The sequence below is a fragment of the Hippocampus guttulatus genome, chromosome 8 (genome assembly GCF_054856545.1).
Source record: "Hippocampus guttulatus isolate MCC_2025c chromosome 8, RoL_Hgut_1.0, whole genome shotgun sequence".
NCBI lineage: Eukaryota > Metazoa > Chordata > Actinopteri > Syngnathiformes > Syngnathidae > Hippocampus > Hippocampus guttulatus.
In genome coordinates this window covers 4,747,950-4,759,990 of record NC_141268.1, presented here as the reverse complement: position 1 = coordinate 4,759,990, position 12,041 = coordinate 4,747,950, and the positions used below count along the sequence as shown (strand labels likewise).

Below are 12,041 nucleotides of genomic sequence, written 5' to 3'. Positions count from 1 at the left end.
TTTTAACCGGGACAAAAAACAAACAAACCCCAAAGCATCAACGAATCACTCTGGCGCCCTCTAGTGTCGATTTAGCAAATTACAATACTTGGCGTTGTGGCTCAGCCCAAGAGTTCAAACGAAGAGGTGAAAAAAAACAAACAACCAAAACAAAACTCAATTTTAACAGCACACTTTCTCCCGAAAACCATTGAAGAACCCAAACAAAAGATTGACATTTTTTCCCCCCACATTCATAGGATGTGCACCGCACATGAACACTTCTGGCCCCTTTGAGGTAACGCAGAAATCGGAGAAGTGGCAAAGAATTCAAGCATCTCATGCAAGTTTTAGCCAGGACACCTTGTATCTGGAATTTTTTGTTGCTTTTTTTCAATTGGTCAAAATACCACTTTAGTTTCTCATGATAAATTTTATTTCATTACTCAGTATTGCCAAAACAAAGAGAGCAAAATGAAAATCGGGGGCCATTATTGGAAAGTAGATTGTGGTTCGATTCTATTTTTCTGACTCCAAATTTTGGGTCAGGATTTTGTCAGAGTCATGAAATGTGTGTGATCCTTCACTAAGCCACGTCTTGAGTCGCAAAAGCATTTTATAAAAGAGGTTCTTTGTCCGAGCTTTCTTGCCATCATTCAGTGTAACCAGACGGAAATATTGTTTTAAAGATAATTGACTTCAATTAAATGCTTTACTCATCTTTAAAAACTTCCTGACTTCATGTTTCGCAACATCTGGAAAGAACACACACACACACACACACACACACAAACATAAAAAGCATGATATCAAGCCTCCATGAAAAATTTGACGCAAATGCTTTTTGTCACTCTCACAAACTGCCTGGAATCAGCGACTCTCAAATTGGTTCTATGAGGACTGATGGTGAATCTTTGGTGCTGTTTTAGCGAATGGACCAGGCCGCAAGTAATGATGGCTACACACAAGGCGGGCCTTAAAAATGATGCGGGGACCTAAAATACAAAGAAAAAACCTCCAACAAACTAAACTTGCCATCATGCAGGTCGGCTCTTGCAAGCACATCCTCAGCCACAATAATGTTGCGAGCACATGAAGGTTGAGTGAGCTGCGCTCCGCAGGTTTCTTAAGCCTCTTGTTCAGGGGCAAAGGTGTGACTTGCACGACACGGCAACTGGCCTGCTTCAGCACAGAAAGGCCAGATTGTTTCCCAAGTTGGTACAGGACCCCACCGGCTGCCCGTTTCTCTGTACGATATGCGTGTCATTGTCCTCATGCCAAAGAATAACCAGGCTTAGGCTTCAATTTCATAATTTGTGTTTGGATCATTTAGTCAAAAACGGGATGTTTTGAAACGTGAAGTCTAGGAGATAGAGGGTGACGCTGTTTTGAAAACAGCCGGCGAATAGGATCAAAACTCATGGACTGACCAGAATCAAACCACAATTTGATGGGTTGTGCAAAGGGTTTAAATCGCCACCTTCTGGTTCCGTTTCGTGGTAAAACAGCATCGATTGGCTGGCCGAAGAATAAGGAAAAAACACAGACTTGTAGCGACAGTAGCCACATGCGCTCTTCTAAAGCACGAAAGCATTTCAATGATTTCAAGACAAAGCACTTTGTGATTAAGTCAGAATGGCTTGTTAGGGTTTATTTTTTTATTTTTTTGCTTATTTTTCTTGGATTTGTTGCAAGGTGATCACGTAAAAATGGATTTGCGGGCTAGTTGCCCCATTGAAAATAATGAGGAATAAATAGCCTTTCAAAACAGAATCGATATCAACTTACATCAAACGGATTATTTACCCCTAAGAATCATTTACAATCGTACAACAATAACAGAGTCGGTCGGGGGACTCCGTTATGAGGCAAAAAGAAGAAAAAAAACGTTTGTGGGGCTGAATAAGACAAAAAACAGTTTCCAATGTTTCCACATTGAAACAGCCTCCGAGTGCGCCCGGTCGTCATTGAACTGGAGCGCCGCATCTTCAATCAGAACCCTCCGAGGGATTAGCCCTTTCGTCAGAAAACATCCAGTTTCCCCATCATCGAGGTCCACATGTGCAAGGGAACTGACTCAGTTTCCCAAATTGGAGTCTCTGTCACCAATGAAAAAGCGCATGTGGAAGCAGAGGGCGAGGAAGCCGGTTCCTAGCAGGTCACCGAGAGCAGTCAGGTAGGGAATAGAGAAGTTGTCGGGGTCCATCCCTCGGCCCCACATCCAGTGGACCATCCAGTCTGCTAGGTAGAGCAGGATCATCACCTGCAAGACAACAAGCAACAGTCCATAGGCAAAAGGTAACAAAAGCCTCGTTCCCTGTACGTACTATGCTTTCCATACCCTATGCATGTTTTCTGTTTTTTAGTCTCAAAAAGTATGAAAGTGGACCAATAGCCCACTTTTTATCCACAGTTGGACTGGACTGTGACTTGTCGTGTGGTGATACGCACATTGCTGACAGTCAAATGGTTAGCTTTTAGGATGTGTGATGTAAAATTATACAAATTGTCATGCGAGTTTCAAATTGCAATCTGAATCGCTGATTTGGGTTCAAGCTCCCGCTTGAACTTCTTTCAAATGAACTTGGTGAACGTGAATGAGTGACCCGGCCAAGAGAGAGCAGGCGAGAGCCGCTGGACAAAACATCAGGCAGAGGTCAGTCTGGGAGTCATCATTGCATCACTGTGTGCATATTTATAACGAATGGCGAGTTCAAAAAGACATGAAACAGTTTGACTGTCCAATTTAAGTGCATTGCACATCGTCTGCTCGTCAGGGTTAAATGACAAAGTTAGGAAAGAATACTTTTACATTCGGGTTGGGTATCGATTCGGATTTCCACAATCGATTCGATTCACAAAGGCCCGATTCGATTTGCAAACATTCAATTCGATTTGCGATACACGATTCACTTTGATTGATCAGTTAAGGAATTAGTTCATGGAATCCCAATTTGACTTTCAGATTGGAAGACATTCTCAAAAGAAGCAAAGCTGTAATCAGTAGAAACTTCTTGCATGAGTGAAAATTTGAATTTTGACATCAGGATTTGAACCCAATGCAGTTACATTAATCATGTATGTTTTATTCAGGGGTCGGCAACCCAAAATGTTGAAGGAGCCATATTGGATAAAAAAAACAAAAAACAAATATATCTGGAGCCACAAAAAAAACAACACATGCTGTATGTATCAACATTAGCCTACTATCAAAATGACTAAGTTGGCTACAAATACACAATGAGTGTATTTGTGTGGGCGACTTTTGGTTTCCCTCAAAATAATTCTTGTACAGAATAGAAGAAGGCAGCATGGGTCTGTTTTGATGAAACAATTAAAAGAAAATCCACAGCACCGAATAGTGCTCCCCAAGCAGTTTTTAGTGACTTGAGCACATCCGCCGGAATCCTCCCTGAATTAATCAATGCCTCTCGATTTCCTGGGAAACACACGTGTGTTTTACATGTTCACCTGCAGCAGCGCAGCACCCATGTAGAAGGTGATGAAGACGGGGGTTAGCGTGGTATGTCCCCCCCTCAGTGAGTTGATGGTGTAGAGGAAGACAAGGTGACCAGGGGCGACCAGGAGGAAGAGCACACGTGCTGAACGGGAGTTCACAGCTAGGGAGCAAGGAGTGGGCGGGGTTAGCGTCAACTCACTACTTCAACCTTATATCTATCTATCTGTGTGTGTGTGTGTGTGTACATGTATACATACACACACATGTACATATATATACACGGTATATACACATACTGTATATATATATAAAGTATACACACATATACACACACACATCTATATATATATATATATATATATACACACACACACACACACACATATTATAGTCATACCTCGGTTTTCGACCATAATCCGTTCCAGAAGGCTGTTCGAAAACAGATTTGTTCGAAAACCGTAACCACGCTCTTTAAAAAAAAAAATCTTTATTGAACACATCTGCTCACAATGGAATGCTACACGAGAAAGCGTCACTTCCTCGTCTACCCGAGGAAGCGTCACTTCCTCATGTAAGGAAGGCAAGAGGAGTAAAGTGACGAATTCAAGTGCGCTCAGTTTGGTCGAGAACCGATTTTCGGTTGTAATCCGAGGCATAAAACTCAAAATTTTTGGTCGAGAACAGAGACGTTCGAAAACCGAGGTTTGACTATATATATATATATATATATATGTACACACACACACACACACACACACACATTGGTACAAATGCTTTGCTTTCTTCTTCGAATAACAAACTGACTGTCCAGTTTATGACAATCTGCACTGAGATGCATTAAAAAAATCTCTTTAATTTAATTATGCTTACATTTGATTGACACTGTCAGACAGCTGTTAATTATATTGTATCCAAGAGAGCCTAATGTGTTCATGTTGCAGTTCAGTATAGTATTAAATTCCAGCATTTAAATTAGTAGTTGTTTTGTCCATTAAATGACCATTACCATGTTTTAATTGGATAACTGAGAACCTTACTGGAGGTGAAGAAAGTGGAGCAGGGTGTGGGGCACTTCCTGTTCCTGGGCGTGGGGTTCGGATCCCCCATGGGAATACCATTCATGTGCAGGTAGGTGGAGATTCGACTGGCCTGAACTGCAACCAGATTACCTCCCACACCTGACAAACAGCCACACAAACGAAGGTTGTAAACACATTTGGAGTCTGTTTCATTTTGAAATTAAAAATTTTCTTAAAATTTTTTTTTTTATTATTTAAGAATTCACCAACACGCAAACACTGAATACAAACATACAAAAATTGATTTGTGTATTTCAGAAAATTGTCTATGAGTGAGCCGTTTTATGAATTGTGGTGTCACAAATCAGCTTCTTTACACCAGTAAGCACTATTATTTCAAAGCCCTAAAGTAAATGTATAGCTGCGGTGTTAGGAGAGATTCACATTAGCTTACAGGGTTACCAGCATTAGCTTTCACCAACACTTACTCCAATGTTTGGAGTGTTTGATTGGCCGAGACTGAAATCGGCTGTGACCACTCCCACAGCGGCGCAGCCCTCTCACTCGCAAATCTGCTGGCCTACACTCATCTATGAAGTCACCAACATCGAGTCTAACATACTTCCTTGCAGAGGTACACCATGCACCACATTGGATTTACACCAGTCATGAAAATAGAGGCCATAGTAACTCCATTGGCACCAGCGAGTTACCGCTCGCTTCGCCAACACACACTCAGACAGACAACTGCTTTGTGAGCTCGGCGCAGCCATTATGAAACGAAGACAATGCCCGAAGCATAGTTAACTAGTGTCTAAACGAAGGAAGAAGGAGACAAGGAAGACTTCGAAGGATATGTAGCCCCTTATGGATGCGGACCCAGAAGGCTTCTGTGCATTTTTTGTTGAATCAATTGTCTTCATTACTTTTGTCTTTCGTTTATTGTTTTGTAAATGCCATTTGTAGTTATGTCTGGACGGCACGATGGGAGACTGGTTAGCACATCTGCCTCACAGTGCAGGGTTGGATTCCGGCTCCGGCCTTCCTGTGTGGAGTTTGCAAGTTCTCCCCATGCCTGCGTGGGTTTTCTCTGGACACTCCGGTTTCCTCCCACATTCCAAAAGCATGCATGTCAGGCTGATTGAGCGCTCAAAATTGTCCTTTGGTGTGAGTGTGAGCCAGATGGTTGTTCGTCGATGTGTGCCCTGGCAACCGGTTCAGGGTGTCCCCCGCCTATTGCCCGAAGACAGCTGGGATAGGCTCCAGCACCCCCCGCGACCCTTTGTGAGGGTCAGAAAATGGATGGATGGATGAATGGATGTTGTATGTCTGTGCTTCTGACCAGTTCTCACGGGTTGCCAAGGAATAAACCTTGTATGTTGCTAAATCTAGTATCACGCTTCATGCTACATACACATGGACTCCTCACCATTGATGACTGGAGTGAAGACAGCCATGCCAGCAAAGTTTGGGTTGGTAACGGTCTTGTCAAGAATAAGACCACCGACACTGAAACACAGACAGTGAATACCTTTCAGGATCATCGGTTTTGGAGTAAGAATGAACATATAGAAATAGCAGTGAAATCGTACTAGCTAAACGGTAAACAAAAGCGTGAATAAACTCTATAATACGGACTGTGACTGTGAAGTATTCGCTGTGTTGTCATAGAGTAAAAGAAAGGTGGAAAGGACCTTAAGGGACATACCTGCTGATGGCCATAGCGATGATGACAGGCTCCCATCCGGAGTAGAGGACTTCTCTCGTAGATGGGATCTTCCTGGCTATCAGCACCCATATTGGACACAATGCCACAAACACCGCACATACCAGAGGATTGGCATAGTCGTTGTATTCTGCATGAGACGAATCATGTTCTGTGATTTACATCTGGGAAATATTGAAACTTCATCGTAGTTCTGCTTGAAATCCTCAAATATGGGCGAGTCACACTTAAAAAAAAAAGGGTAACTCTAGAGTGTTGAAATATTTTCGATTTGGACACTTTCAGCCTCTCCACTAATTTCCATTTGAATTGGATAGATTGGCGTTGACCTTTGTTGTACAAGAACTGGTCTCCGAGGGGCACAGCAAGAAAGCAAGTGTTGCAATTCTTCAGGATGTGTCTTTGAACCACACTTAGTTTGATTTATGCGTCAATATTTAAGTCAGAACGTCACGAGATACAAAAGATATGAGGCGACACCTCAGTCAGGTCACAATGTTTAACATTGTTCTCAGAGGTGTGCTGTGTTTGTCCTGTCTGTCTCTCAGCCAACAGAAGATGACGCAACAGAGGATATAGAGTGGTAAGACTGGGTGTGGTGAAGCGTAAATATACCAACAATGAAGGTAAATAGGTGAGAAATCACGTGCCCTGTTTTTGCACCCATCATTCAACATTTTAGACACCTTCACTGAGCTGGACAATTTAACTCAGCTTAGCCCGGTATTGTTTGGAATGAACAAAACGAGATCTGGCTTTGCCCCTCCCAAGCATGTGAACATTGCTAGTGTAACATCCTTCCAGTGCAACGCAGTGTCATGCAATTTATTTCAAATAAAAATGAGTAATGTGACCTCAACAGAGGGCGTACAATTAGATGACATCCAGTATTTCATGTTCTCTTTATTGCGAGAGGATAGGCTTTAAAAAAAAAAAAAAAAAAAAAAAAATAGAGTTTTGTGTTTTGCCAATTTGATGCGACAATTATCTGTCAACCAATAAAGTCATGTTAAATGAAGAAATGAAGCCTTCAAAACTGCCCCCAAAAGCACTTGAATTGCTTGGGTCCATATCCAACATGCTATCTTTGTGAAGCAAGATTTTCCTGCACCGGTGGCGACCAAGAAACAATTAATCAATCGAGTAGACATATTCTAAGTACGAGACTTCGGGTGAATTGCCTCCGTGACCGGTACCAAGTCAGCCATGAGTTCATTCAGAAGCTCGAAAACCACACTGCTGAAGTGATGTTAAGTTGTGAAAAATTTGTTGGTGTTTCAAAAATGTTCACGCATGACAAAGTTCTCCCCGCCGCCTCCCATTTGCTGTTTCAATGCTGACACTACTTTGTGCCTGTCTTTCAGACATGCTATTGAAAGATGAAAAATTACATTGCTCATGTGAAATTCATCTGTTTGCATAAACATGTCCCGTAACAAGAAAAATTAACTGCGCAGGATTTCGTACCCTGATGCTGAGGTCAGACTGAACGCAAGCTGAGCGTTTCTGGCGACATTTTCCATTCGTATTCGATGCAGTTGACATGGTTGAGTGCCGGATGGCGTGGATGAAAGCATTTGAAGCAAAAATTTCGCAAATATGAATTTTTCACGGTGTCACGACAGCCAATCGCCGTTGAGAATGTACTGAATACGTCACGCAGCAGCATCACAAGCACACACAAACACACAGCTTTTTGCTACAGATGACAAACGACGATAACACAATAGTAGAATACTATTTTATCTATCGTTTTCACGATATATAAGATCTTATCGCCCAGCTCTGCAGAGTGGTGAAATAAAAACAACTTAAGACTAAAATATAATTGCTGTCTACAAGACAGAAGTAGACAACACAGCCAGCTTCCAACAGTTGCCGGGACAGAGTCAAAAAGTAGCAAGCTTGGAGAAGGCGGAGTGAGGAAGCTGGCCTACTAACGTGAGTCTATTGACTTGTCTGTTGAAGTGTCATCAAAAATAGCGTTTAGCAGCCAATGCAGTAACACGGCCACCAGATTGACAAGCGATTGTTCAATTTTTTTCTTTCAGTCGGAGATGAAGGAGGAGGCCGCTCCTCTTCTTCATTCAAAGCAACCCCTGTGTAGTGTCCCCGCAAATAAAGGCACGCGAGACGTGCAGTGGTGACGCAATATTTTACGTTCAGTCTGAATCTTGCGTGCGTTTGAGGGTCACTGCTCTAGATGCACAGAAAACTGTGAAACACTGAGGTTGTACGTGACAAAATGCATGATGACAGTTCAGCCTCTCGATCTTTGTAGGGCTTAAACATTTTGGCTCGATTCAAAATGAGGGATGTCCTGATGTGATCACGTGATCGGAAATCGGGGCTGATTACATGATTTTCATCTGATCTGTTATCGAGGGGAAAACCATCGATTTTATTCATTTTCTAAAGATCAATAACCTCCAAACTAATCCATACTGTATGTGCAAATATCTTACCAAATAAAACATAATGACTTCGTTTTATCTTACACAATGTTATGTGTTTATTATTATGATGATTAGATTTAGTAACGGTGTAGCTGCCGGCAGGGATGGGTGCACACACACACATGCACACACACAGACGCGCACCCTCCCAAACACATACACACACACCACCTCCCCATGCACTTCACCAACAGGCAGTGGCAGCAAGGCAGGTTTGACTTAAGATGGTTTGGCAAGCTGAAAGATACTCAGAAATATGTCTGCCTTGCCTGATATACAGTAAAGAAGCCTCCTCGCTAAACGGCATCGTCAGAGCGTTGAGTGTTTGACAGACAGGTTCGCAATTGTGACACGTCGAAACAATGTATCTTCAAATAGAATTTTAACAAGTGGAAATTTTTGGGTTACAAGCAAGCTTGTTCCCCACCGGTTGCATTTAACGAGGTCATAAATCAAGTGTCGTTTCGAGATGACAGAAGTCACGCACGTACGCAACAACTACAGAGCTGTGTGGAGTCTTAATTTTAGCCTGCACAGGACTATAAATCCGCTTCGTGTGTATGGGGTACCGGACCCCCTGATACGGGCTGTTCGGTCACTATACCACCGATTTCAGAGTTTGGTTCGCATTGCCGGCAGTAAGTCAGAATCGTTTCCAGTGAGGGTAGGACTCCGCCAAGGCTGCCCTTTGTCGCCGATTCTGTTCATAACCTTTATGGACAGAATTTCTAGGCGCAGCCGAAGCATTGAGGGGGTCTGTTTTGGTGGCCTCAGTATTGCATCTCTGCTTTTTGCCCATGATGTGGTACTGTTGGCTCCTTCAAGCAGGGCTCTCCAACTCTCACTGGAGCGTTTCGCAGCCGAGTGTGAAGCAGTTGGGATGAAAATCAGCACCTCCAAATCTGAAACAATGGTCCTCAGTCGGAAAAGGATGGAGTGCCCTCTCCGGGTCGGGGAGGAGATCTTGCCCCAAGTGGAGGAGTTTAAGTATCTTGGGGTCTTGTTCACGAGTGAGGGCAGGATGGAGCGAGAGATCGACAGGCGGATCGGTGCAGCGTCTGCTGTGATGCGGACGTTGTATCGGTCTGTCATGGTAAAGAAGAAGCTGAGCCAAAGGGCGAAGTTCTCAATTTACCGGTCGATCTACGTTCCAACCCTCATCTATGGTCACGAGCTATGGGTCGTGACCGAAAGAACGAGATCCCGGATACAAGCGGCCGAAATGAGTTTTCTCCGCAGGGTGTCCGGGCTCTCCCTTAGAGATAAGGTGAGAAGCTCGGTCATCCGGGAGGGGCTCAGAGTCGAGCCGCTTCTCCTCCACATCGAGAGGAGCCAGATGAGGTGGCTTGGGCATCTGATTCGGATGCCTCCTGATGCATGCCTCCTGCATGTCCCACTGGGAGGAGACCCCGAGGACGACCCAGGACACGCTGGAGAGACTATGTCACCCAGCTGACCTGGGAACGCCTTGAGATCCCCCTGGGAGAGCTGGAAGAAGTAGTTAGGGAGAGGGAAGTCTGGGCTTCCCTGCTAAAGCTGCTGCCCCCGCGACCCGGCCCCGATAAGCGGTAGAAGATGGATGGAGGACTATAAATCAGGGGCTGCCCATTACGCCGATCGCGATTGACCAGTAGATCGCGGCCTGGTCCAAAGTTGATCGCGAGAGGTGTAGAGGACAAAAAAAAACCCCACACACACACAAACATACATATATAAACATGAAAATGATGTATGCACATGTCTATGTACAGTATATGTCAATATTAATTTTAGAAAAATGTGATGCACGCTCTCTTTTTCTGAATGCATCGCCCAAGTATTGGACTTGGGATCAGCAGATACTTAGAACTAAAGACTCAAATTGGGACTCTGTTGATGGAAAAAAAAAAGAAGCATGATTGGGACATCCCTTTCCCAAATGGCTCGACTGCCAAACCATGGACTTAAAGGTTCATTGAATAGGTCTCAAATGTGACACTCTGGTATCTTGAAGCTATGGCTTTGTTACCAAGTTCCTTGTAGAGCCCTGTTGAGATGCCGGCCAGGAGCGACAGGGTGATCAGGTCTCCGAGACTAGCAGCAATCGGTGTGGCCACATTATCTGGGTTGATGCCAACTTTCCTGGATGCAATGATCACACCAATCATGATGATTCCTGCGGGGCAAAGCATGTAGACGTCGTCGGTTAGTTTCACTTGCTGGTATGTCATCGACATTACCCTCCAAAAGTATTTTGAATAGCAAGCCAAATTCCTTTATTTTTGCTGTCGACTAAAAACGGTTGGGTTTCACACACAAGGGATCAACATTTCAGTTTTACTGGCACATATATTCATGGCGGCAACTGAAAGAAAATTTCAAATATGGAAAATTCTGTTCGTGACGAACACCTTTTTTTTTTTTTAGATGACCAAAATGTTTGAAATAGACCGACTAAAAATTGAACTGAGTTAACAATCAACAATGAGTCAAAAATCCTGGTTTCACAGGCCTTTGCTAAAACCCTCATTCAGTTGTTTGTTTTTGGGGAGACATGATTTTCAGTGTTCTCTTGAGCAAAAGGAACCAGGACATTGACACCACCAATGCACAGGCAAAACCAACATCTAAAATTGAGTGCCGAATCTATGAAGATTCTGACAGCTGACAGCACCGAGAATTGCTCTCTTTATTTGCACCCGCAGTTTGCTCTGTCTTAACGTCCTTTTCACAAAGGGTATTGCGCTGATGACACGCCAGCGCAAATATGCCCACAAACTTGGACAGCTGAGTCACAGCTTGCACCTGTTTTCCCCAATTGCACACATGGCAAAGTATAAATGACGAGCACCATGGCAGAACGATGGTAATTAGCAAGAGACTATTTAATCGCTCAAGCCAAATACCAACTCAAAATGCACTAATTTAAAACTGTCTACTCAACGTGACATTTTGATCTGCTCCTTTTTTTTCTCTCTCTCTCATTGATTGTACTTTAATTTAACATAATGGAACATTGTATGGTGTCCTAAAGTGCCAAAAAAGGTGCCTTGAAATAAAATGCACGAGGCTATTATTATTTTTATTACCGGTACATTTTTTTATTAAAGAAAGATGAAATTATCAAAATACAAGTTTGGGATCCTGACTGAGGAGACGCGAACGGGCCTTTCATCTGATTGGCCCGGGCCGAACTGTCGTCTCTCGGCATGAAATTCTTAGGTCGATGGTGGGAGGTGTCCACCACTTATCTCATGTAAATACTTACAAATACCACCAGCACACTGAGATACATTCTGCTTGGCATCTTGGTTAGTGAGGCCGATCACCATTTGCGTGTGCTTGCGTGTTTTTTTTTTTTTTTTTTTTTTTTTTTTGTTTGCGACGGCCTTCACCCTGGGCGGCTTCTTCCTTGGCATGCA

The 12,041-nt window shown here is 43.4% G+C and overlaps 1 protein-coding gene across 2 annotated transcripts in view; it reads right to left on the bottom strand.

The window, feature by feature from the left end:
• Positions 1–1,752: 1,752 nt before the first annotated feature.
• slc41a1 (solute carrier family 41 member 1) overlaps positions 1,753–12,041 on the bottom strand; it is a 40,663-nt gene continuing 30,374 nt past the window's right edge. For both annotated transcript variants that reach the window (XM_086117339.1, XM_086117340.1), the window contains 6 exons: positions 10,649–10,795; positions 6,167–6,314; positions 5,888–5,967; positions 4,477–4,617; positions 3,451–3,599; positions 1,753–2,242 (listed from right to left, as the gene is read on the bottom strand). In XM_086117339.1, coding sequence (XP_085973465.1) covers positions 2,057–2,242; positions 3,451–3,599; positions 4,477–4,617; positions 5,888–5,967; positions 6,167–6,314; positions 10,649–10,795 — 851 coding nt within the window. In that variant the 3' untranslated portion in view covers positions 1,753–2,056. The remainder of the gene's footprint in view (positions 2,243–3,450; positions 3,600–4,476; positions 4,618–5,887; positions 5,968–6,166; positions 6,315–10,648; positions 10,796–12,041) is intronic.